The sequence below is a fragment of the Lynx canadensis genome, chromosome B2 (assembly GCF_007474595.2).
Source record: "Lynx canadensis isolate LIC74 chromosome B2, mLynCan4.pri.v2, whole genome shotgun sequence".
In the NCBI taxonomy this organism is placed as follows: Eukaryota; Metazoa; Chordata; class Mammalia; order Carnivora; family Felidae; genus Lynx; species Lynx canadensis.
Genome location: NC_044307.1, coordinates 75,680,668 through 75,707,469, shown reverse-complemented (window position 1 = coordinate 75,707,469; position 26,802 = coordinate 75,680,668). Strand labels below are relative to the sequence as shown.

Here is a 26,802-nt window from a genome sequence, read left to right as displayed (position 1 = left end):
GTTTAATAGAAGACAGATGCTCATATCTGTTTCTATATTCAGTCTCTTGGGATATACTGTTTGAGTTGAAGTGTATGAGGAAAATCGGTCCTCACACAGATACACAGTTGGAAAGGGGAGAACTATTTTAATAACTTTTTCAGAAAATTGGTGGATTTCCTTCTTTGATATTGCACCATAACTCTCTAAATGGGAGTTAGTTTCTTTCTGTCTTTCTTTCTTTCTTTCTTTCTTTCTTTCTTTCTTTCTTTCTTTCTTTCTTTCCTCTCTGTCTTTTTTCATTGTTTATTTATTGAGAGAGAGAGCATGCATGAGTGCACAAGCAGGGTAGGGGCAGAGAGAGAGGGAAAGAGAGAATCCCAAGCAGGTTCCAAACTGTTACCACAGAGCCTGAAGTGGGGCTTAAACTCAGGAACCATCAGATCATGACCTGAGCTGAAGCCAAAAATCAGATGCTTAACCAACTGAGCCACCCAGGCAACCCTTCAGTAGTAGTTTCTTGAATTTAGATTGCAATATTGATTCTGAAACAACATCAGTGAATTTTTTGTACTCTGTTATGTTAAAATCCGTTCTCATTGGTCCACCTTAGAATTAATTGAATTTTTATTTTGTAACATTATGTACTAGCCATTTGAAAAATATTGGTTTGCAGAGTTACTTACATCTTCCAAATGTTGTCATATTTCATTATATAATATCAACAAATGATACTCATGAATGTCACCAACAATCTTAACAGAGAGCTGGAAAATTGTGAAGCTTAGTGTGGCAGACACAAGTTTTCAAAAATTCTAATTTTAACTTAAAATATGGAATTTTATCATTGGCAACCAGTACTGTCATTTGTTTTCTTTGACAGGCTCACTTTCTTTATGGTTGAGAAAATGACTGCTGAATACCAAGTCAGAATCACCATGATTTGAAGTCTGTCAGTCACTCTTTCAAGTAAAAATCACAGTCTACACAAGTGGTTAGTTCATTTCACAATTCAACACACAATTGCTTTTCCAGCATTCATCTCTGTTGTGCATCAGAGTTGCTTTATGCACACTTCCCATTTAGTGACAGAACAGGGTCAGCAAGCATTTTTCTCTAAAGGGTCAGAGAGTAAATATTAGGCTTCGTGGACCACTGAATTTAGTTTCAGTTGAGCATTGTAACTATTCAACTATGTCACTGTGGTGTGAAAGCAGCTTTAGACAAAATGTAAACAAATGAGCATGGCTGTGTTCCAATAAAACTATTTACAAAGCAAGAAACATGTCCAGGTTGCCCAACAAGCTATAGTTTGCCAGCCCCTGACAATAGAATATTAAAAAGATGAATATTTTAAGGTCAGGATTTAATAAAATCTATAACCTCTGCTTCATCAAGGACATGCCTCTCAGTAGCATTGTATCTCATCACTCATTCTTCCATCTCCACTCCACTCCCCATCCTTACCTCTCTCCATTGTGTGGCACTCCTCTCTGAGGCTAACACTAACATCTCTAGAATTCAGAAATTCTAGAGCTCCTTCTGCCTCTAGAATTCCCCATAAGTTATGTCTGCTCTTTTCAACCTTACCTCTTTTTGGCTTTTCCTACTTAGATTTAAATATGCTTAAATGTGTTCCATCTTTAAACCATAAAAACCATCCTTTGACCCTCTCCCCTTCACAACTAGTCTGTACTTGAGCTTTATTTCCTGCGCATGGTAGCAGGCTGATAGTTGTATGTATTCTATTCTTGGGGTTCGGTTTGTGAAGACTCAGTAGTAGTTGACATTGGTGATCCCTAATTGCTTCTTGAATTTTGTGAAGCTCTCTTCTTAATTGGCTTTCACAATTTCACTTTCCTGGGCTTCTCTTTGCCATCTGTTACCTCACTCATTTTTCTTCCATTTATCTCTAAATGTTAGTCTTTTTTTAGCTTTGATTCTTATTTCTTATTTATAACATAATCTCCATGGGGGGAGAGGTATTACCTCTTCTACTTACATGATTTCAGCTCCCATTTCATTGCTGATGACTCCTAAATTTGTATCTAGGTCGAGTGTTGGTTCTGAACTGTATTTATTTTATTTTATTTTATTTTATTTTATTTTATTTTTATTTTTATTTTTATTTTTATTTTAGAGCATGAGCAAGGGAGAGGAACAGAGGGAGAGAGAAAGAATCTTAATTAAGTAGGCTCCGCACTCAGAGTGGAGCCAGACACAGGGCTTGATCCAATGACCTGAGCCAAAATCAAGAGTCAGACGCTCAACTGACTGAGCTACCCAGGCACCCCATCCTGGACTTTAGAACATGCTTCCAGGCCACTATCAGACATCTCAACATTGATCTTCGCAGCTACTTCAAATGTTTTGTGTTCAAAATAGTTTATGTCTCCTTTGACACCAGCTTTCCTCCCTTTCCAGTAAAAAGCATTTACTGGACCCCAAACCAGAAATCTGAAATTGGTCATGATTCCTTTTCCTTTCCCCTCTAATATCCATTTGCTCACCTGGAGACATCAGTTGAGCCTCCTGAATATTTTTCTACTCCATTCATTATCGCCCTCTATCCCTACTGCCTTTTCATTAGCCAGGCTCATCTCATCTCATTCTCAACTGGGCTTTCTAACTTACTCTCTTCCTGTATTCTAGTATATCTTTCCAGGAATATTTTATCCCATGCCTCTGTTTGCCTTTGCAGATAAAATTTAGTAGTCACTGAATGATGTGGTTGACTATAAAAGTGAAGTCTTATACTTCTCTGCTAAGTGAAGTCTTATACTTCTCTGCTAAAATCCTTCCAAGGCTCCTGTAGGGTGAAATCATGTGTGAGATCCCTCATTGGTCATGCCCTTGCTCTTCAGTTAAGTTCCTCCCCATCGCCTGCCCACACATACCCAGCCCCCAAACTGCCACAGTTCTCCAAGGACATCTCACCTCTTAGGATTCCACACTTTGCTCACTTGGTAAAAATGTCCTTCTCCTCTCCCATGGCATAGTTGACTTTAGGATCCTCCCCATGGATGCTTTCCTAGTACCCTACTCTGTTCTCGTAATTCAGTGTGTGTATAAGAATACTTACAAACATTTGTTTTCAGTGCCTACTATGTTAAGACACTTTGCAATCCTTATAATAGTCCTGAAAGGTAGTAATTATTACCTCCTATTTTAAAGATAAGGGCCTAAATGAAAGAGATATTTTGTTAGAGTTTGTATATCTAGACAGGGGCTAAGGTAACCCTGGACCTGGGCTCTCTGGGCTCTATCTTGTTGCTTCTCTTTACTCATTTCTTAGAGGCTTTCTCAATTATCTGACCAGGTATTTGTCTCCTCTGACCAGAAATATGTTTCTGTATCCCCAGATCCCAGTTCAATAAATGAATGAATAAAATAATTTGTGACTGAAACAGAATTTCAAGTATAAAGTAGTCCCATGATACAGTCTCAAGAAACCATGTCACAGCTTTGTGATTTTTCTTTAAAGAATTGTTTGCTTATATTTTGGGCTAAAGTATGGGGTTTTTGGTAAATTTTGCTTAACAAATATTTATTGTGCACAGCGCACTCCACAGAAAACAGACATTGGCATGACTGTTGCCATCGTCAAGGAGCTTCGGTATGGTAGGAATTTACGAGGGATACACCTCTAACCTGAATACCCAGCAGGAACAAAATGCCTCAGATTTTAAAACAGAGGGAGACCACATCGGCCTGCACTTAAAAGGGAGCAGAATTTATTTCAGGGATGCAGTATCAACTTTTTTTAAACCTCATTTTTTATAAAATAGATAAATGAATAAAGCAAATGTATGGTTTATTGATTACTGAGCGTGGATTTTGGTCAGGAAAAGGATGGGTCTGTCTCTGCATTTGTTGCATGGGATTCTCTTGTAACTGAGTATCACCTGCAGTTCTCTGCAGGGTGGGTGTGGCTTGTAAGAGAAGTCTTGTAGGATTGTCCTGAGGAATCATACTGTGCTGTTGGAAGTACCAGTTGACCCTTGAACAATCCCAGGGGTTAGGGGCATTGACCACCCATGTAGTCAAAAATCTGAGGCTAACTTTTGACTCCTCCAAAATTTAACGACTAGTAGCCTACTGTTGACTAATAGTGACCAGAAGCCTTACTGGTAACCTAGTCAGTTAACACGTATTTTATGCTACATGTGTTATGAACCATATTCCTTACAATAAAGTGAGAAAAGAAGGTTACTAAGAAAATCATAAGGAAGAGAAAATACATTTATGGTACTGTACTCTTAAAAAAATCTGTGTGAAAGTGGACCCTTGCAGTTCAAACCCATGTTGTTCAAAGGTCAGCTGTACCACCCTCAAGTCTGCGCTGCCCCAGTGTGGCTTAGCTTCTGTCCCGTGGCACATTGTCTTTGGTTGCCTCATACCTCTTCGGCAGCACTCGCCACTTTTTCTGAATGCTAGGCAGCCCACTTTGGCCACTATATAAAATTTTTTTTCCCTGAGGTACGACTGGAATCATAGTGATAATATGTAAATATGGACAGTGAATGTATCATAAAGGTTTCTCTCTTATAAACTCAAGTCTCACCCTAGTAATTTAATGCATGCATGGTGTTCTTTGGTAGCTTAGGTAAGTGTGATGGAATTTTTTTTTTTTTTTTTTTACTGTTTGCTCTCATCTGCCACTTAGGTGGTAAGTATATTTATTAGGACCCATCAGAATTAAAATCCAGGTGAAGTATGCATTTTAGCAGCTTCGTGTTTCAAAATATACATTTATGTTATTGCCTTCAAATGCTGTGTAGAATGAGTACATTTTTGAGACATTGTACTAGGAAAGAAGAATTAACATGAGGCTTAGCTTTCCTGTAATTTGTAATTTTAAAGAGTGATATTGGTACCAGAAAACCAATAAAATTCAGAATAAGACACAGAATTCCATAGAAAAAAATAAGCTCAAGAAAAAAATAAATGCTTTGGGTAAAACATGTATTTATGTGTTCATGTGTAAAGATACTGTAATTTCATTTTAATTTGGTTATTAGTTATTGTCAAAGCAATTTTGGGACTCCTGTTTTAGTAAGCAAGTTTAAAAGTTTAAAACTTGAAATGAAGTTTTGTGTGTAATGATTAATATCATTGTTGAATTTCTTCTACTTTCATAGATTTGATCCAGGCTACCAATGAGACCAATGTTAATATTCCTCAGATGGCCGACACACTCTTTGAGCGGGCAACAAACAGTAGCTGGGTGGTTGTATTTAAAGCTTTAGTCACAACACATCATCTCATGGTGCATGGAAATGAGGTAAAGGAAGTAAATGAAGTAAACTTAACTTTTCTTTTTTTGGGTGGGGGAGGGAGGCTTTTATGGAGGGTTCTTTGACTTTTCACTAATTAGGAGAAGAAGAAGAGGAAATATATGATTCAAAATCATGGGGAGGAGTATAATTCTAATCTTCTCGTTAACTATTTTTCAAAAAATAAGTGTTAGACATTCTTTTGGAGACACTGAAATATTAAATATTACTGGTACTTAAAGTGTATATACCATATAAATGCATTAGTGGGCAAAAATGTCAGGAGAAAGGAACAATGAAATAATTTTTCCCATTAGGAATAGTCTTTAAATGAAAATTGCTTTCATAAAGATGCTTAATTTTGGAAAATATTAATAAAATAAAAATTACCCATTTTATATGGGATGCCTACTGAATCATATTAAATTGCAGTGTTTCTGTTATATAAGAAATGAAAGGTCATAAAATTTAATTCTAATTCAATGAGTACTTTTCAGTCTTTTTTCCCTTTCAGAGAAAGTCAGAGTGAGAAGCTTTATAACTGAGTAAAAAATAAAATCATTATGACAATTTGTAGCATCCTTTGGTATCAGAAATTGCTTAAAGGTATGATTTGGGAATATTGTTTTCATTCTAATTTTTGTTTTTCAGAGATTTATTCAGTACTTGGCCTCTAGAAATACACTATTCAATCTCAGCAATTTTTTGGACAAAAGTGGATCCCATGGTGAGAATATTTATGTTTTCTAATTTTTTGGATAATGCTTTTGATGCAGGTTTTTTTAATTTTTGAAGTGAGGTTATTAATCTGTAATTAGTGTGGCTGATAGTTCTGTTGGGTATTTAGGAAAAGGCTTAAAAGTAATTATATTGTTACTTTGTAGAGCTTCAAAATATTTAATTTTTAGACAACTCAGGATATAGATAACATTAACTTTACTTTTTGTCTTTTTCAGTGTTTACCTTAATAGTCAGTATTCTAGACCCACAATTGTTTATGAAAGTACAAAAGGCAATGAAATGAAAGGTACTTTCCCAATTAAAAAAAAAAAGATTCCAGCCTTGAAGCAACGTTCTTCATAAATTAGAATTTGAACTGCAGTCATGTGTCCATTCATCATACTTACTGGTTGCCTATCATGTATAAGACAAGCGCATCAAGCAGGTAGTCCTCAGGTAGCTATGCGTATTAAGACGGAAAGAGCCTGTTTTTTGAAATGATAAACAAAAATGCAAGGAAAATCAGAAAAGATAATTAATCTGTACAAGGATGGTAGTATAACGAAATTGAAATGTCTTAGAATGTCTCATGCCTAAAGTATTTTTGCTTGCAGTAGGATTTAAAATGAGGCCTTTCTGATACACTTAGTGACCTCATTCTAGCATTATTTACATTTGGGGAATTAAAAAAAAATTGGTACTAACCAAAGCACAATTGAAGGTATTTTATTAATTAGTTTTACTTCTTCTGCCCCTCTCCCCAGGTTATGATATGTCTACCTTCATAAGGCGCTATAGTAGATATTTGAATGAAAAGGCTTTCTCTTACAGACAGATGGCATTTGATTTTGCCAGAGTGAAGAAGGGGTATGTTTGGGGTTTTTTTTCTTCCTCATATTTATTTGAACAGAGTAAGTCTTTGGGGAATACTCGACTTTCCTTAACTAAGCTTAAATGCCAAATAATTTGGTCATGAGGGCCCAGTTTACAATCACCTGAAAAAAGAGACTCAATAGTATTTTAGAACTCAGCCTTGAGATTGTAATATGTATTACTTCATGTATATTTTCATGCAGAAAATCTAATTTTCTGCCCAGAGTTGACGTGGTATAACATTTTATTTGTTAAAATCAATTCAAAATTCTTAAACACATATATTCCTTTAAATAATTTTAAATGGAGAAATTTTGAACAAAGGTCATTCCAAGTTCAAAGTACAGTGGCTCTAGTTGACAGTAGTTATTTCAGTGTGTTTTGATTGAGGCAAAACTGAACACACACACACACACACACACACAGACAATTGAACTGATTAGTAATACCATGGATTTAGAAAACCTCATCGAAAGAGAAGCACTTGATTTTAATACATGATTATCATTTATTTCCCTCTAAATTGATGCTGAATTTCATCAGAAGTGTTCTGCCATAAATTTGTGCAGATCTTGTATCTGTTCCTGATTTGAAATAATGGCAAGATATTGTAAGTTTAATATTTTAGTCTCAAGAATCCACACAAAAAGACAAAATTCTATTTTTTTTCTAATACTGACCCAGGCTTAGCTTTGATACACTTTTTTTTTATCATGGTGGTGAACAATATAAACTTGCCCATTCAAAATAATTAGCTTCTTGTGAGTGAACATTTTATAGAATGTTCAGTTTTTACTTCATCTCCTTCTCATTATGGATGATTCTAGTTTACATGCTTTCCTCTGACTTCCTACATGGGCCTGGGCAGCCATGGCTGTTGTTCCCAGCTGCATTGCGGCCTTTCTGTAGTAGGTCCATAGCCTTCTTAGGAACTTCTACACCCTTTTATGGGCACTTAAGGATACTTTGGGATGCTTTCCCTACCCTCGAAGTGGGAGAGACCCTGAAAGTTGCCATCATTAGCCTGTTCACATCACCTGGGTATTTCTCTCAGTTACTTCAATACTGCCATCACTGGATGCAGGGGCCCCCTAAGAGGCCTGTGGGTAGGCACAGGGTTCAGTGCCTTCTCTGATGCACCCTCCGTCATGAACCTCTGGTTGTGTCCTCTGCAGCTAGTTAAATTCTGTCTCCTTTTGGCCAAACTGTGCATATCCGCTTGCAGTTTTCTCCCCTTGATAGTTAATAGTATACACTCTGCACTCCCAGCCCTACAGGTTTCAAAAGCTTCTAAGACATGTGTTCTCTCTTTCTCTCAAAAACAAGCCAATAAACTGGCATTCACAAAACGTATACCTCTGTTATAGATTTGGAAAAGTACATCCAATAATTCAACTGATCTCTTTTATCCAGACCACACTGCTTTCTTCCTTAGGGCAATGCAGAGAAAAAGAAAGCATTGCCTGTGTGATTGAGGAACGAGAACGGGTAAGAGGAAGTAGTGTAGAGAGGGTAATCAACTACAGCCTCTTCATATCTCAAAATCATCCTGTAAGATTAACAGGGAAATGGTGGGGGGCAGCTTAGAAGAATGCATGTGGTCTTGAGTTTTCCATATACATGTGAGTTTTATCTTTCTCTTTTTTTAAAAAAATTGCAGGGCCGATGGTGTAATGAGGACAATGGCTCCTGAAAAGCTACTAAAGAGTATGCCAATACTGCAGGGACAAATTGATGCGCTGCTTGAATTTGATGTATGTATCTCACTAGAAAATGTTTCTTACACAGTCAATACTGTCTTTTGTTTGAAGGTGGGCTATAGGTAAAGCTGGGAATATGCTCAGGAAGCAGATTTAGATCTCCCCCGTTTCAATGAACTAGAAGAACACTTCGTTTAGGCTCTTCGCACAGTAGAGATGACCTTGGTTGCCCAGTTTGGGCACTTTACCAGGTGTTTACTTAAGTCATGGAAAAATACAAATGGTGTGTTCTCAGAACCCCACTTCAGAACAGGATGATGGTCTTCTGTTGTGTTTGACAGGATGAAGAAGCTACAAGATGAACCTTTAGGCAGCTAAATAACTTAACCTGCTCTTAGAGGCCATTTTATATAGATAGCTTAGATGATACGATCCACCAAAGAGAATTATCTTTGCTTTGTCATCATCTTTCTTCCTAGCGATACCAATGTGATATGTGTCTTAAAAGCATACCTGTATCTTGAGTGTGATAAATACACTGACCTACATATGTGATAAGATCATGAAGAAAAGCACACACTGCGTGCGCGCGCGCACATACACACACACACACACACACACACACACACACACACACACAAACTGGTGAAATCTGAATAAGTGGGGAAACTGGGGAAATCTGAATAAGTACAAGTGAAACTGGGGAAATCTGAATAAAATTGGTGGATTGTAGCAATATCAATATCCTAGTTGTGATATTGTACAGTAGTTTTGCAAGATGTTGCCATTGAGAGAAACTGAATAAATTGTACATAGAATTGTATTTTTTTTACAACTGCATGTGGATTTATGATTATTTCAAAATTAAAAGCTTCAGTAAACATGTCTGATTCACAAAAATAAAATATTCTGACACGTGAGAAGATTCTTGACTCACATTAGCTTTCCTCTCTTTTGGTGGTTGCCTGAAACAAAGATTTCCCTCCAATATTAGTAACTTAAAATTTCTGCTAACATTACACAGTTTAATCTGTAACTGAGTCCTGGTCACAACATTCATCTCTTGTGAAATTTCAGTAAAATCAGCAAAACATCTTGTTTTTTTGATGGATTTTACAGTAAAGATTTCACTAAGTATTTATGGAATTGCTTCTCTTAACTTTTTTTTCCTCTTTATTCATTTATTTTTCTTTGCTTTTCTTGCCCTTAAAAACAGTGCTGTCTTGGGGGGGTGGGGTCATACAGGTAAAAAGAACAGACCCGTGAGGAGTTGGGAACAAGGGTTGGGGATGAGGAGAAATTATTCTTCTTTGCATTTGTGATTAGAGTATTTGGTGGATGGGTGAATGTTATAAGTCTCAAGAATTATTTTGGAGGTCGGTGACTAAGGTGTCTACTCCCCATGTATGTGCTTCCTCGCTAAGTCACTTCAGGTCCCTTTGAACCCTTCCACAGAGACCTTTACATAGGGGAAGTGGAAGAATATAATATAGCATAATAAAAGTAACAAAAGACTAGATGTTTAGAAGTGTATTTGATTGACCTGTGGATCATTGGTCAAATAGGATGTATAGATGTCTTATAATTGATAGGACTAACTCCACTGACTGAAACTGAAGCAAAAAATATATATACAGTCCATCTTTTAATATTGGTAGAGTTACTAAAAGAGTTATACAAATTTATAGAATGTGAATTAATTTCTTAGTAATCATTTGAGACATTTCCATGTGCTCTGATAAAAATTGTCATTTAATGACATGCAATTAACATTAAATTTTTATCTTTTTTTAGGTGCATCCAAATGAGCTAACAAATGGTGTCATAAATGCTGCATTTATGCTTCTTTTCAAAGATCTTATTAAACTTTTTGCTTGCTACAATGATGGCGTTATTAACTTACTTGGTATGTAGAACTGCTAATGGTATGGTATCTTTGAATAAAGACTGTATCAGAATGCAAAGATTTGGATACCATAGACTTACTATGTAATAATCTAAATATATGATTCATCGAGGTCACATTTCTCTGTTCTTAGTCAAGAGTAAGTGCAGGAAACAGCACTGTAGATGTTTTAAGCAGGAAGGGATTCTTTACAGGGATTTTGGTGCTTACAAAGTATTGGAATTACTGAAGGTTCTAGGCTTTGCCTCTTGGACTAAGCCCCAATATGTTCTACTCTACTGTGCTAACAGCTACCTCTGGTACCACCTGTAGAGATGTGTAGGGAATAGGAAGCCACTTGTCACCTCATCAAGTATAAGGGGTACTCCAGCTCCTAGGGTCCTTGACCCATATAACCCAACAGTGGTGAGCAAGGTACCATATCCTGGCCAGTGGTTCAGAGCATATACTAGAGTGTTTAACTTCTTAAGGTATCTTCTTCGATACCTTTAAAATAGTGTCTTCTGTAGACCATTCCATCATTATGTAAGGTCAGCTATTTCTGGACTGAAGGGATTCATGCTACGACTGACAAATTCTGTGGGATGCATCTGTTGTCTCACTTCTTGTGCAGTAAAATAGAAGTAGGATTGTGTGAGATACCGTGATGGGGAATAATTCCACAGATGGTGGCACTGGCAAAGCACTATGGGCAGAGGTGATAAATCCATATCCAGGATGAATTATCTATTATGCTCTTTTCCTTGGTAAAAGGAATTAATCCTTAACCTGGTACTTGGAGGATGACTCTGTACTCCCTGGATTATGATGCCATGGTAGAAGTTCAGCATTGATCTCTGCTTTTGACAGACTAAGGGCTTAGCAACAGTGGCAGATACATCAGACTATGTGGTTGGACCTATTCACAACCTCCATTCTGATGTAATCACTTTGTTCATCAGTGTATGGAGTCCTCTTATCCCCCCGATCATTGAGAACCTTTTTGTGGCATATGGCCTTTGGTCTACATTTGCATGGAATGAAAATAGTCTCATGCTCTTTATCCTTTCTGAGAGGTCCACCCACTCCTTTTCTCCAGACCTTGTCACCCATCTTCCAGTTTTATTTTTTCTAAGTCCCTGGTCATCCAGGCCAGCATATTTTGGGGGTAGTTCCATTTGTCTCACCATCTTTCCTTTGACCTAAAGTAGAATTCAGATTGATACACTGTTTGAAGTTTGGCCTACAGTGAAAGATTTCTTTCCACTCTCAAGGTCATCCCTTTGTGGGGATTTAATGATTCAGCAAACCACTTTTCATTAGTGCCAGCATGAGAAACCATCTCTAAACCAACCTTGAATTCTTTTTATCCTCAGTCTGCTGGTTATGGGGAGCTCCCCAGAGGGATTGGAGGGAGAAATGCAGTGCAGAAGAGTCAGTGTGCTGGGAATATGAGCCATCTGTCTGTACAGCCTGCACGGGTATTCAGAGTTGACTTGAGGCTGACCTCTTCCATACCACTCTCATTTGATGATAGAGTGTTCTTGCGCTTGCCCAGCTTATGGGTCTGTAAATTAGATAACAATTGAGGTCTTATGATCACTTGATATTCTATGGTTAGAATCTCAGCCTCTATAAGCAAGCCAAGAACAGTTTTTCCAAAGGAGATTAGTTACTGTCTGAAGAAGACATGGAGCTGCTCCAAAGCATCAGAGGCCTCCACTGTATTTTCCTATTGGAGTGTGCCAGATGTATTCTGCAGCATTTGGATCTGCCGCAGACACTTTGAGTACTTTTAGGTTTGTGGGAACAAAGGCCCATGCGGCTCTAGTTTGGAGCAGTTGCAGAACGTTCCCCTGATCTGGATCCTACTTATATCTGACACCATCCCTGATACTCATTTTAGAGCAGAGCACACACATATTGTATATGTTACCTCCAAAACTAAAAAAGCTCAGCAAAACTTTTGCCTACATTTTAGTTATAGGGGATGCGTGAAGCAATTTGTCTTTGACATGGAGGTCCCCTCCAGGGTCCCCTCTGGACCCTAAGAAACTTTGTTGATGTGGCAGGTCTCTGAACTTTCATAAATTCTGTCTCCCACCCCATGACATACATGTGACTTATCAAGGCATCCAGCATTACTGAAATTCTTGCCCACCGGGTACAGTCAGCCTGATATCGTTAGCGTGATAACCCATGGGATCATGACAGCTAGAGAGGTTGATATCCTTGAAATAAGACACAAGTGTATGATATCATCCCTGCCAGATGGAAGCAAACTACTTCTGATGGGCTCTGTTTATTGAGATAGAGATAAAAGAGTTTGCTGGTTTGATAGCTGCCCATCAGGTGTCAAGAGTGATGCTGATTTTATGCTGGTAAGGAGGATACATCTGGGAGTCTGCAAGTTGGGGTCATCACCTGATCAGATTCACAGTAACCTATTGTAAATCTCTATCCACAACCCATTTCACAGACCAGATATGCAGGTTAACTGAGGAAATGATGGAATTGCTACCCCTGTGTCTTTCAAGAGGTCAGGAAACCAGTGTGGGGACTGCTAGTTTCATAGTGTTTCTATTAGAAATATATATTCAGGAAACTGGGGAAATAACCACAGATAGTGTAATATATCCACTGGATGCACTTTTCTTTTATCACCTAATCCCAAAAAAACTTCAACTCAAATTGGTAGAATGAATAGTGACATTTTGGGTCCATAGGGAGTAGCATCAGCTTAGCGTCAGTGTTCCTGAAAAGTCTGGGTGTGTCCCCTTCCCCTGGGTATAGTCACCCTGGTAAGGGTCCCTTTTGCAGAAGAGTAAGAAAAAGTGCTCTTGGCTGTGTTTTGAGGACATTTCTCAAGAATATTTGGAAAGCTTATTAAAATTCAGCTTGCTAAACCTCAACCCAGACTTTCTAATTCAGTAGGTCTGAGGTAGGGCCTGAGAGTTTGCATTCCTGGTAAGGTCCTGAATGGTGCTCTTGCTCCTGGTCATGGACTTCAGTTTGGGAATCACTATTTTAGAGCTACTTCCAGATACTCAGGCTAGCTTTTGAATCTCTGTTTTGTGGCATGTTCACCCAAATTGACAAATTATCAATTATATCCAAAATCTAATTAAATACACTTTTCTTCCTGGTCAGAACCTTTAGAATCTATACCAGCTGTCTACATTTTTATCAGTGAGGGTTTCCAGATTCACAGGGAAAAATTCAAGATGCCCACTTACTTAAATTTGTATTCAGATCAACATAAATAATTTTTTTATGAGAGAGAATGTGCATTTGCATGCATGTGGGGGAGGAGCAGATGGAGAGAGAGAGAGAGAGAGAGAGAGAGCCCGCCCCGAACAGGCTCCATGCCCAGGGCAGAGCCCCGTGTGGGGCTTGACCCTACGACTGTGAGATCATGACCCCAGCCAAAATCAAGAGTCAGACATCAAACCAACTGAGCCACCCAGGAGCCCCATGAATAATTATTTTAGTAAGTCCCATGCAATATTTGAGACATACTTATACTAAAAAGTTATCTATTTACAATTTAAGTTTAAGTCAGTGTCTTGTATTTTATCTGGCAACCCTACTGCCAACAGAAATTTGTAAGAACTTGCACTTCTTTTAGCCTGTATATTTTTTTCCTCCTGGGTCAGACTTTGTACTTGTCTCCCTAGGGCATGCTGGCTTCTAATACTAGGTATTTAGGCAGTTGGCAAAGGGAAAGGGGTATGAAGTAGATGGATTGGACATGAGAAAATTTTTCATTCCCTCATGAAAGGTGGCTTGATTACAGGATCTCCAATCAGTGCAGGAACAGCCTCTTCAGACAGAGAAGGAAAAGCTTCTTCTAGCAAGAGTAGCTCACTTTGGTTTGAATCTACCCAAGCACTCTCCTTTCCAATTTTTCTTCTCAGTAAACATCCTAACTTTCACAAAGGAGACTGTGGTGAGGCTGGGAATTTAACTTAACGACATATGTTGTAATTCACCAACCTACAAGATTAGACTCTGACTTTGAGTGATGACAGGCCTGTGTCTGCCAGAGATAAGATTAGTTGAGGGCACTTTTGGAGTATCACTGTCTGACTGGTGCCTTGAGCCAGTAATTTAAAATCCTGTGTTGTCGTTGTTCTTTGGAGTCAGGAGCAACCATTCACTCTATATTCTGTTTGCCTTATTCCCATCATGGTGGTCTGTCTCAGCAGCGGCTTGGTCTGGTAAGCTTCATTTTAGCTGCTCATTTGAGAAAAACAGAGGTGATGATTTCAGTAATTATTTTACTCCTGCATGGCACAGACTGTGAGAATCAATTTTTTGATAGTTGTGGGCGGTCATCACTGCCTTCGGATCCAGCCGGTTACACATCTAATCCCGGATTCCTATCTTTGACATTTTTGAGGGCCTGATTTCTACAACCACTTCAAATACCAAATACAATGTACTTACTCAAGAAACAGAAACCACTCGACATACTCTAAATTTAGAAAAGGATCTAATGTAGGGAGGTGGGTGCTTAAGTAATTATCAGAAGCCTTTAAGGACCTGGTCTAGGCTCAGCCTCCTGAATGACTTCCAGAACAATAAATTCTCACACACCAGGGAAGCTACTATTTCTGAAGTACACGGAAAATAAGAAGCTGCTGCCACCACCTGAGCTGCCTTGCAGCCTGAAGAAGCTAGAGAATGGACACCTGAGGCTACCTTCCAGGAAGTAGGGAGTCACATCAAGTAGGAGTAACCACTACTCAAAACCTGGGAAGCTGGAGGGTGGGCAGTGGAGTGCTGCCAAAAGATAATGTATCTCACACTTCTAGGAACTTTCTTGTGACAGAAATAGCTAAAAATGTGCAGGAAAATAGTTTCTGCCTCCATTTTACCTTCCAGATCTCTCACAGGTCTGTCTAATTTACAGAACTGATTTTGCATCTAGCTTCCTGGCTTCTCATGAGTCTAGAAAGAGAGAAAATGGAGGTTGGGTAAGGCAATCAGACACACTGGTCTTAGAGATGTTGCCTTATTGGGGAAAGATACCTGCCCTTAATATGTAATGCAACACTGTGTGACCTTTATTTCAGGTGAGAGTGTTTCTCAGTAAACCAAATAACAGATCTTCCTTCCCTTTTTTTTTGGGCTTATTTTACTCTTCTTACCACTCATAAATTTGAGTTTTTGTTGAAGTTCATTTCTAGCCAGTTTTTTGTGTGTATATTTTTCATTGAAAACCCTATGGTTTCCTATGGAGATATGAATCTCCAATCTGTTGTTTAAGCCCTTACCTTTCTTCCAAGCTTCAGTTTTGCAGGCCTTATTTGTAGATATTGAAATTTAGATACTGTGTTTTTAAAATTCAGCAATCTCTAAAAAATGAACTCTTGAATTTGCCCTTCCTAATCTCCTTATTTCTGTTGATATATGTCCTTTAAAACTAAAACCTGCTATCTTTGAGTTGCTCGTCTTAACGCCTTAGCCAGTCAGAAATGAAGTTCTGCTGATTTATACTTGTGCCCTCTCACTAGTGTGTGTCCTTGTTTGTTTCCTACTTCTGCTTCAAGAACATTGGACTTACTGCCTTTACAATTTTCTTAGCAATTAAACATGCGAAGCCAGGGGCACCTGGGTGGCTCAGTTGGTTAAGTGTCTGACTCTTGATTTCGGCTCAGGTCGTGATCTCACGGTTCATGAGATTGAGCCCTGCGTCGGGCTCCGTGCTGATAGTGCAGAGCCTGCTTGGGATTCTCTCCCTCTCGCTTTGCCCCTCCTCTGTACCCCACCCCCAAAAGTAAACAAACTTTAAAACCATGTGAAGCCATGTGATTCTCCTTGATTGTCTTCAACATCTACTTAAATGCAGCTATTTTACTTTATTTTGACTTCAGAAAGAAGACTGTAGTAAGAATGCATTTTCTCTTTATATTAAAATAATAACCATGCAATATATATATTTTTATTTCATCTAATTTGAAAAAGATAGTCTGTTGGCTAACATTAGAAACAGAAAAGGTGAGTTGTATCTTCATATTAAAGACCTGACTTCGAAAGACGTAGAGGTGTGCATTCTTGCCTCATCATATTCTGGTGTTGAGTGGCCTTCATTCAACGTTGCTGTCAAATTGCTCATGTGAAAGTAACATTCTAGAAGATATGTACACTTGCTATCCTGAGTGTTTTGAGACAGGTATGGTTTTTTTGTTTGTTTACTAAGTAGTGCTGGGAGTTAGGTTTATAAATGCACTATGGGTTAGTTTTAATTAAAGACTTCACAAACAATTCTCTGCATCTAATGTTGGAATCAATAGTGGTGCTGCAAATCTTTGCAAACATTTTATCACTATGATGAAACTCTGATGTGCGAGCAAGAAGATGCTTTCCTTCTGATGAATGCTCATTAGTAATAGTCCACATGCACAGCCTCAGTGTACTTCACAAGATGAGATTCCTTTTCATCTGGTTCTTTTCATTAGGACAGTTGTTCTATGAAAATTAATACTAATATGACAAGGGAATTTATCAACACATTATAAAGATTATGTTACAAAGGCCAGATTTGAAATTTAATACTGAAAATCAACATATGTTATCTTTAGTATGAAATAAAGACAGAGGCTCCTTTCTGGATGACCCATCCCTTCTGTTAAGGGTATTAATTCCTCGGGGTGCCTGAGTGTCTCAGTCGGTTAAGCGTCTGACTTCAGCTCAGGTCATGATCTCGCAGTTCATGGGTTTGAGCTCCACATCAAGCTCTGTGCTGACAGCTCAGAGCCTGGAGCCTGCTTCAGATTCTGTCTGTCTGTTTGTCTGTCTGTCTCCATCTCTCTCTCACACACAAAAATAAGCATTTAAAAAATTTTTTAAAAGAATATTAATTTCTCAGGGCGCCTGGGTGGCTCAGTCAGTTAAGCATCCAACATAGGCTCAGGTCATGATCTCACAGTTCATGGGTTTGGGCCCCGCGTCGGGCTCTGTGCTGACAGCTCAGAGCCTGGAGCCTGCTTCAGATTCTGCGTCTCCCTCTCTCTCTCTCTGCCCCTTCCCCGCTCATGTTCTGTCTCTCTCTGTCTCAAAAATAAATAAATATTAAAAAAATTAAGAGTATTAATTTCTCTTCTCCCTAGTCTTAGGGGACAAGGGAATCTCACAGCTTCACTTCTCAGTACATGTTGCTTTACTGTGTCATTACCACTGTTACAGAAACAATTATGAAATTATAACCTAAAGCCATAATAATTTCATATATTTTGTTACCATATCCTAAATAACCATGAAAGGTAAGAACAATTTAAAAAGTATCCGGAGGAGACAAGTTGCTCAAAATTCTGATGCATTAGTTCTAAAAATAAATTGAGATTATTCAGTTGATTCTTCTTTTTGTGTTATTGCTGAAGATCTGATGCAAAGAAATAAAGTTAGATTAGTAAAGAAAAGTAATTTAGACATTTGGAAAAAATTATTTATGTGAAGATTATTTAAAAAGAAAGAAAGAAAATTATGTTTTACCAGAATAAATCATTTTTTTCAAAAGTTTAAGTTAAAAAATACTTGTTCCCTTATAGCGCCATGATTCCATCTGTAGCATTAGACAACAGAAATGGGTGGATAAAGATTATATTTGGCCAGTTTTTAAAATTGAAGCACAGCTGACACACAATGTTATATTCATTCAGATGTACAACATTTTGATTTGACGATTCTATATGTCATCACTCAGTGCTCACCGTAAGGGCAGTACCTATCTGTCAGGATACAGCGTTATTACAGTATTATAGAAGGGAAGGGAAGCAGTGTTATTACAGTGTTATTGACTGCATTCCCTATGCTGTACTTTTCATCTCTGTGACTGACTTATTTTATAATTGGAAGTTTAGACCTCTTAATTCTCTTCATCTATTCCAACCACGAGTTTGTTCTCTGAATTTAAGAGTCTGTTTATTTTTTGTTTTGCTTTTTAAATTCTACATATAAGTGAAATCATATGGTATTTGTCTTTCTCTGTTTGACTTGCTTCACTTAGTGTAATACCTTTGGGTTAGATTTGGCCATTTTTTAAAAGCCTCACTTCCGTCTCAAATCTCAAGTGGAAAACAGTATGTGTTTGTTTTCTTGATCTTTTTCTTCCCTTGAATGCTACAGCGGAGGTCTGTGTTAAATGTAAAATTACCCAGACTGTCAACAGAAGATAATGAGTAGCTACCCTCAATAATTAGTTCTTTGTGTAATTATATATTATTAAACCTTTCTTGAGAAAATTAAAAATACTTTTAAGGTAGTAAAATTACATGCTGAATGAAATTAAGAACTTTAAAATATGAGAGAATATAAAAATAGCATGAGTTTAACAATGTGAAAATACAACATAATGAAGAATAGTGAATTATCTTCAGTTATGATCTAGAGTTGTCTGGAAGCGAGGGCAGGGTCTACTGTGTCTCCATCTGCAATGTCAGTAATTATTGACGGAATGAACTGATGAATGACTGGCTGCGAAAAAAATACTGATAAAGTAATGGTTTCCTTCCAAAGATGTATGGAGAAAATACACTCACATTCTGTAAGTATAATGGAGCTATAGTACCTTACTGATTGTGAATTCCAGTCTTGGGAATGCAAGAGAGAGCAGCAAACGGATCCTCTTCTGTTTTTCTGTCTAGGAAGTTGAAGGTTAAGAAAAAGGATACAATTACGTATTAGAAAGTCATGATGAGTTTGGTAAACCAAATGGTTTTCACAAAACTCCACTACTTTGTAACTAAGAGACACATTATAATGTTTGAAAAAAATCACTTATGGACAACAAAAGTATCAATTTATAAGGAGTGTAGACAATTTAAAGAATTCTTTAATTTGGATAGGTTCATTGCTTTATGATGAGCTAGCAAGAAAATAAGAATGCTGTAGAACACAATCATAACTTTTGAGATCATCAGCAAGTATTTGATAAAGCAGGTACTGGGACATACGGATCATGAGTTTCACTTGTGACATTTCATATGTTCCTCTACTTTAATTGTGCTTTTACTGTTTAAATGCCTTCGTTTGAGACACCTAGAACATAACACTGCTCTTAAACTTTGCAGGTCTCCTTGGTTAGGTGCTTTAGTACCTCATGTGGGTTTCAAGGCCTGGTGTTTTGATCCAAACATTCATTTAGGTGTTTCGAAAATTGTGGGTTTATTTATTTATTTTTATTTTATTTTTAAATATTTATTTATTTATGTATTTTTGAGAGACAGCACAAGCAGGGAAGGGGCAGAGAGAGATACAGAATGTGAAGCAGGCTCCAGGCTCTGAGCTGTCAGCACAGAGCCCAATGCGGGGCTGGAACTCACTAACTATGAGATCATGACCTGAGATAAAGTCAGACGCTTAACCAACTGAGCCACCCAGGCACCCCATGTTTACTTATTTATTTTGAGAGAGAGAGTAGAGAGCACAAGCAGGAGAGGGGCAGAGAGAAGGAGAGACGGAATCCCAGGCAGGCTCTGTGCCGATAGCCTGATGCTCACAAACCATGAGATCATGACCTGAGCTGAGATCAAGAGTCCAATGCTTAACCAACTGCGCCACCCAAGCACCCCTAGGTTTTAATTAATAGTATTAACATAAACTTAGAAGAAAATTGAATACAATAGCCTTTTCAAAATGCTTGTCTATCTCTTCCAGAAAAGTTTTTTGAAATGAAGAAAGGACAATGTAAAGATGCCCTAGAAATTTACAAACGATTTCTAACTAGAATGACGCGAGTATCTGAATTTCTCAAGGTTGCAGAGGTAAGTAATATTAAGCTTTGTTGGAAAAACATTCCAACAAAGAATATTAATTTTGTTAATATTAATTTATGTATCTGGAGTCAATAGTAGGGTTTATAATATGTCAAGACATTCTGTCCCAGAGCCCCAGTGTGTTAGGATTGGAAGTGCACTCAGAGGTCATGTCCTCCAGTTTCTCATCCACAACTGTATTCTGCACTCCTGCATCCCAGTTAATGATCATTCTGTGTTCAAATACAGGTGTCCTGGACACTGAGCAGATTCTCAGCTCTGCAAGGTGGTTCATCTCCCCTTCTAATTAATGGCGATCTTTGATTGTAAGGAAGGACTTCCTTTTTACTGATCCCTGTGGGAAAAAGCCCTTAGGAAAGTCTGTGTATTGTTGTTAGTGTGTAGAAGTCATAAATATGACCTTACTTTGTCAATGACTTAAACACAATGAAAAAATTAAACAGAAAATTTCATTACTTTTATGAAGTTTATACATTGTTTCTTAAGGATATCTTTGTTCTTAATCATAATAACTGTGTAACCATACAGTTGGTGTTCCTGAGGTTACCTGTAAGTTAGTGTTTTATGAAATCTAGTTATTGATGAATACTGACATTGGAAGATATGACATTGTTACTATAGTCCTTTGGCAGGATGACCAGTTGGTTCTTCTCTTACATGTCAGTGAACGAATTGTTAGCACTAACTGGAGTGCTGTGTAAGGGGGGGTTCTGAAGCATATGATGCCATGGATATTGGACATTCATGCCATGTTTCTGCTGTTTTTGCCATTTTCAGAATATAACACCAGAACAAGCGTTTTATACACACAATTCCAATGCACTCTAGTCCGTGCATTATCTATCTTTCAAATTTCATCTATTCACAAGGAATAATAATTGTCACATTCATATTAGGAGACTAAAATAATGTTATAAAGTGCTACCTCTTTACCTTTGATCCAAATAGTTTGTAATCAGAATAAAAGTCTTTTTTTGTATATAATATGGGAAGCAGTAAAGAAGAGTGTATAGGAATTACATATGCATTAAAGCATATTCATGTGTACTTCTCATGGGTTTATTGATGTGGTTGTCTTTAAGGAGGGATAGAATTGCTTGAAACTTTCACTTTTGCTGCCACACAAGTTTTATTTTTTGTATTTGATAAGATTTTCCTGTGGTTTAGCCTTAGTTATCAAAATAATCTAGTAAAATTTTCCCTTTTTTTCTGTGAAAAGATCAGTAATGCCTAAGCATCAGAGCAGAACATCCTTTCATTGTTTCATTAATTCTTGGTGCACATGCTAGTCAGTTTTCCTATCTCTTACTGTATACGTTAAGGTAAGGAGCTGGGCATGTGACAGCCTGGGGTATATGTTTCTCTAATCGCTAAGGCTGGGTTCAAGGTCTTCATGAGAAAGGGGGTATTTATTGATTCATTCTGGATTTTTTTAATGTTAATGTTTGTTTATTTTGAGAGGGAGAGTGTGTGTGAGTGAGCAGGGGAGGGGCAGAGAGATACAATCCCAAGCTGAGTGTGAAGATAGAATCCACAGTGAGTATGAAGCCTGGCGCAAGGCTCAGTCTCATGGCCATGACATCATGACTTGAGCCAAAATCGCACATTTTACTGAGACAACCAGGTGCCCCATTCTGTTTTTAGATGTAAAACTTTATTTTATGTCTCTTGATAACCTCATGTCAGCCTGGGCCCATGTCAGGCTGTCGAAAAGAAAATATATAGAAATTCAATGTCATTCTGAGAGTTTCTCTTCAAATAACTGAATACAGTATTATACTTTTATTTGAACATTATGACCAGGACTTTGTTATAGAATGATACTAATTTACAAAATTATTTTTCATAGAATAAATGCTAACCCACAATGGGCTAACAGTAACCATTTGTGTTTTCTTTATTTAAGTTACATTGTTCATAATTTAGACATTAATTGTTTGAATACCAGTGTTGAGTGGTTTGGTTATGATTGGTAAATACAGAAATTTCTTAACACATGTACAAAGCTTCCCTCTCTACCAGACAGCTCTTGTGTGGTGTGCATATGTGTGGACTCATACCAAATAGTTACCTTGTAGTTAGTGCCATTTTCCTGAAGAATGTACAGAAGACTTGCAGAATGTCATTTTTAAAATACAACTGTGTATATTGGCTATTTGGCAAATGTTAATGAATTGTCTGCCATACTAAAAGAAATATAGACTTGTCAAACAACTAGTATGGAAATATTCAAATATCCCAGAATAATTGCTTAAAGTGTAGAAAACTTCCCATGTTTTGAATTCTTACAATGAAGTCTCCTAAAGCAGAGAACTGAAACTTTGTAAAATGGTTGTTTTATAGGTAATAGGCGTTTTTGCTAAACACACTTCCTTTTTTATAGAAGTAAGTTATTCTTAGTTTGCTATTCTAAGATAAATACCAAGTCGTAGGAGTTATATCTCCCAGAATATTTGCAGACAGAAAGTGATGAGATTTCTGTAATACAGCCACCCCTCAGCTCAAGCCTTCAATTACATTATGGTTCAGAAGTTCAGGTGAGTGAAAATAGCAGTGTCAAGGAAGAATTCCTAAATTATGTCTTTCTGTTCAAGAAAGTTGTGTTAACTATTTAAGAGAAACACATCACCTTTTGCCAAGAAGATCCCAATATTAAAGATCCATAATACTTTAATTTCAAACATGCTGACTTCATTCATATTAATATTTTAATGGATCACCTAAAGAGGTATTAAAATATAGAAATAAAAGGAATGAAGTTACCTTAGTTTATAATTTCCATAATTTGTAATATTTAAGTGAGTTTAGGGAAGCAGGAGTAGCTTCCCTAAAGTCAGAGTTTAGTCATTAGCAGGTAAAGTCTACACATCTGGGAGGAATCTGCAGCCTAAGTTGCTCTAGAGGGATGAGGGTCAGTGCTCTACCTCATTGGTTCTTCACACTGGGCAATTAATGCTCCCCTCACCTCCCCAGCAACCAATGTCTTGAGACATTTTTAGTTGTCGCAACTGGAGGTGGGGGAAGTCTACAGGCATCCGGTAGGTAGAGACCGAGGATGTTGCCAGTATCCTACAGTGCACAAGACAAACCCCACCAAAGAATTATCATCCCAAGATGTGAATAGTGCCAAGGCTGAGAAACCCTGCTGTATATAGAGAGAAAGCAAAAGAAATAACTTAGTTAAGCATTTGTCACACGGGTAGATTTTCCGACCTCCAGTTTGTCTTATTGTCTTTGTAGGAGCCGAACATTTACGCTTCATGTATTGGCTTCTGCATTTCCATCAACATCAAAGCAGTTCATTTCTCAAAGAGAGAGACTTAATTTAACCCACTTTGTTCCTTTGAGCCTAAATTTCATTATTTACATAAAATGAGAGAATTTAAGTTATGATTTGTATTTTTCTCCAAATTTTTATTTTGAATTGTTTTAAAATCTACAAGAGTTGATAGAGCATATAGTGAACACCTATATACTCTCTTCGTTGATTCACTTCATTAATATATTCCCATATTTTTGCTTTTTCTTGTTCTTTCTTTCTCTTTTTCTGCTCTTCCTCCCTCCCTTACCTCTCTCCCCAAGCTACCAACACTAAAAATTCACATATGCTTTTACCTAGTAATTCCATTTCTATAAATGCATCCTACAGATGTATCCACGCAGGTGCAAAATGGTGTGTGCAACATTATGTGTAAGGCAAGAGATTGGAAGCAACTTCAGTGTTTGTTAATACATGACTCGTATAAATAAATAATAGGAAAAGATGCTGTTGTAAAAATAAGGAAACTCTATGTGTTAATGTGGATATAGGTCTAAGATACATCGTTAAATGAAAAATATAAGCCCAGTGTATGTAATACACTATTATTGTATAGTAACATGGGAAGTGAATATGTATTTATATATTTCCTGTTTCCTTGGATATACATAAGGAAACTCTGGAAGGATACATAAGCAACAAACAAAATGGTTCTCTGTGGGAAGAGGGGTGGATACTATACTCTGAACAAGTTATTAAAATGAACATTCCCTGTCCAGAGGACTTACTGAGTATAATTAATTTAAATTTAGTGTAAGAATTTTGTTTTAGGCTTTTAGTTGCCATTAGCCATGGAGGAAACCTTTACATTTTATATTTCAATTTCTTAAGTCTTTTTTTGGGTTCCAGTAAAATTCTGTGCATTTGTTATATCTAACTACATTAACAAAATCATTGCTCTGTTATATTGAGTAGAAAACTACACAAAGCATATTTTCAAAGTGAGATTGACAATTCTTTTATACCAGGATTGAGCCGTACTTAACTAATCCTGTGGGTAATCTGTTAAATGCAAAGAAATTAATTTTAAAAATTCCCATTAGTAACTTATTTTTTTTTAATCTGCAGCAAGTTGGCATTGATAAAGGTGACATTCCTGACCTCACACAGGTAAGTGATTCTCTGAATAAAAAGTATAGTATACTTTACTATACCCCTATAGTGGTACTTTACTAAACCACTATAGTGGTTTGCCATAAATTACCCAGGGCATAGTCTTGTAAGCATTTAATGCATTTTGAATTTAAGTCAGCCAACTTTCTTGGAAATTATTTTGGCTTGCTTATTTTTTCTAGCTATTGAATATATTTCTGGAGATAATGTGAAGATTTTGCTGCCCATTTAACACAGTTTCTTCTTTAAAGGCAACTGAATTTATTTATTGAGACTGTGTTTTCATTCTTCAACTTGATTCAAAATGAAACCTTGAATAATGTCTGAAAAATGCTTTATGAACAGTGACTATTGGTAGGCATGTAGTCAGAACATTAGGAATGTTTTTTCTTCTATTCTCCTAGTTTTTAACATTTCCCAGGTATGCACTGATTCTTGACTCCCCTGTGAAGTGGAAGAAATTCTGTAAAAGAACCTTTAAAAAAAAAAGTGCTAGTGGTAGATAAGTGATTTTTCTAGGGACCATCTAGTAAGCAAAAGCAATAGTGGTGCCATCTTATCAATCTTTTTATGTGTCAAGAGGGCACCCTGTAGAATCAAGACCATTCACATGTGCAGAATTACTTTGTGACTTTTCTCATAATTGGCAGGAACTGTTTTTATTTAATCAACTCTTTACTCTGTTATGGTAAATTCTATCCCAAACATGTCCTTTAACTAGAGACAGTGAGATGATAAGAGAGAATATAGAGCTTCTTGCATACCAGCAATGAATGTATGAGTTTCCTGTCTTTGTAAATAAAAACTAATTGTAATAGAAGGAAATGTTCATAATGAAAAATACCCAGTTTTTAATAATGTCAAAATGTATATAATAGACTATAATCCCTTGCAATGTTTTTAGATTTAAAATAATATTAACCTTAAATTTTTATTAAAAATTAGAGAACCCCAAAGTAATAGTCTCTGTATTTATGTTATTAAAATACCAACTAAATACCAATAATCTTTCATAAGTAAAATTTTGAGAACAATTCAAACATGATGGCATTGTACTTTTTGCCTTAAAAGTTGGGAGATCACTGCTTCCAGTAGACAGAATATTAATATATTTTTGCTATTATGAGAAGATAGTGTTCTTTGATCAGATATGTACCTGAATAAGATATTAGTATCATTTTGGATATGGTTTAGGTATTAAGTATGTAAAGTACCATTAAAAATTTTTTATTAGATATGGACACATGAATTTAATAACGCTGTAATAAAAAGTGAAGACAATTAGTATGCTTTCATTTTAAATTATTTAATGATAATAAACATTTACATTGTAGTTTGGTAAAAAAGCCCAGATAAATAATACATAGTAACCTAAAAAAGGTAGATATTAAAATGTTTTGCTCAATGAATAGCTTTTAGAGATAGTAAATCACCTTTATTTAAACTGTATAGACCGCTCTCACTGTGGAATAAAAGTAAAACTATCATATCAGGGAGGCTCTCAGTTAAGAAAATAGACCCTCATTTGTCTCCGTTCATACAGTGTTTGAAAGAGACAAAGTTTAAAAGAATGCTTAAATACCTTTTTGTTTTTAAAATTAGAGAATTGTAGGTATCATTGAAAGAAGGATTCACATACTTGGGTTTAATTTTTAATGTTACTGTAGTATTCATTATCACTTACATAATCTCTTCTCAAAAAGTCCAGAGACATATTGTTTAACGTTGTACATCGTGTTACTCTAATTTGGAGAACAGATATCCAGTCCTTAAAGAAGGTAAAGTTGTGCCCTGGGTATTCTGTGGTAGAGATTCATTAGAATCTGGTATCATTCTTTCCTCTGCTATTTTAGTGTCCTTAAGAGCCACATAAACTTCCATATTAACATTTATTCCTAAATTACTTCTTCACACACACTTAAGCATTCCCTAGTTAATTTCTCCAGCATATACTTAAATCTCAATACAAGAGTATTGAGTGCTTCTGAAATTTCTTAGTAAGTAACCTAATTGTGATTTCTGTTAGGATTGTGACAGAGCTAAATATACTTCCTAATTCTTATTTGGAACCCCTTCCATAGGTCTACTGGAGGCTTCTAACTGATCTGGCAGTTAGACCATACCACTATGATGGTATGGTCAGGCAGAGCTGGAATGT

At 36.8% G+C, this 26,802-nt stretch overlaps 1 protein-coding gene across 4 annotated transcripts in view; it reads left to right on the top strand.

Annotated features, from left to right (window-relative positions):
• Positions 1 to 26,802, top strand: part of SNAP91 (synaptosome associated protein 91) — a 147,543-nt gene that overhangs the window by 45,236 nt on the left and 75,505 nt on the right. For all 4 annotated transcript variants that reach the window (XM_030315917.1, XM_030315913.1, XM_030315914.1 and 1 more), the window contains exons 3-9: positions 5,121 to 5,263; positions 5,907 to 5,982; positions 6,740 to 6,842; positions 8,509 to 8,602; positions 10,343 to 10,454; positions 20,094 to 20,200; positions 24,600 to 24,641. In XM_030315917.1, coding sequence (XP_030171777.1) covers positions 5,121 to 5,263; positions 5,907 to 5,982; positions 6,740 to 6,842; positions 8,509 to 8,602; positions 10,343 to 10,454; positions 20,094 to 20,200; positions 24,600 to 24,641 — 677 coding nt within the window. The remainder of the gene's footprint in view (positions 1 to 5,120; positions 5,264 to 5,906; positions 5,983 to 6,739; positions 6,843 to 8,508; positions 8,603 to 10,342; positions 10,455 to 20,093; positions 20,201 to 24,599; positions 24,642 to 26,802) is intronic.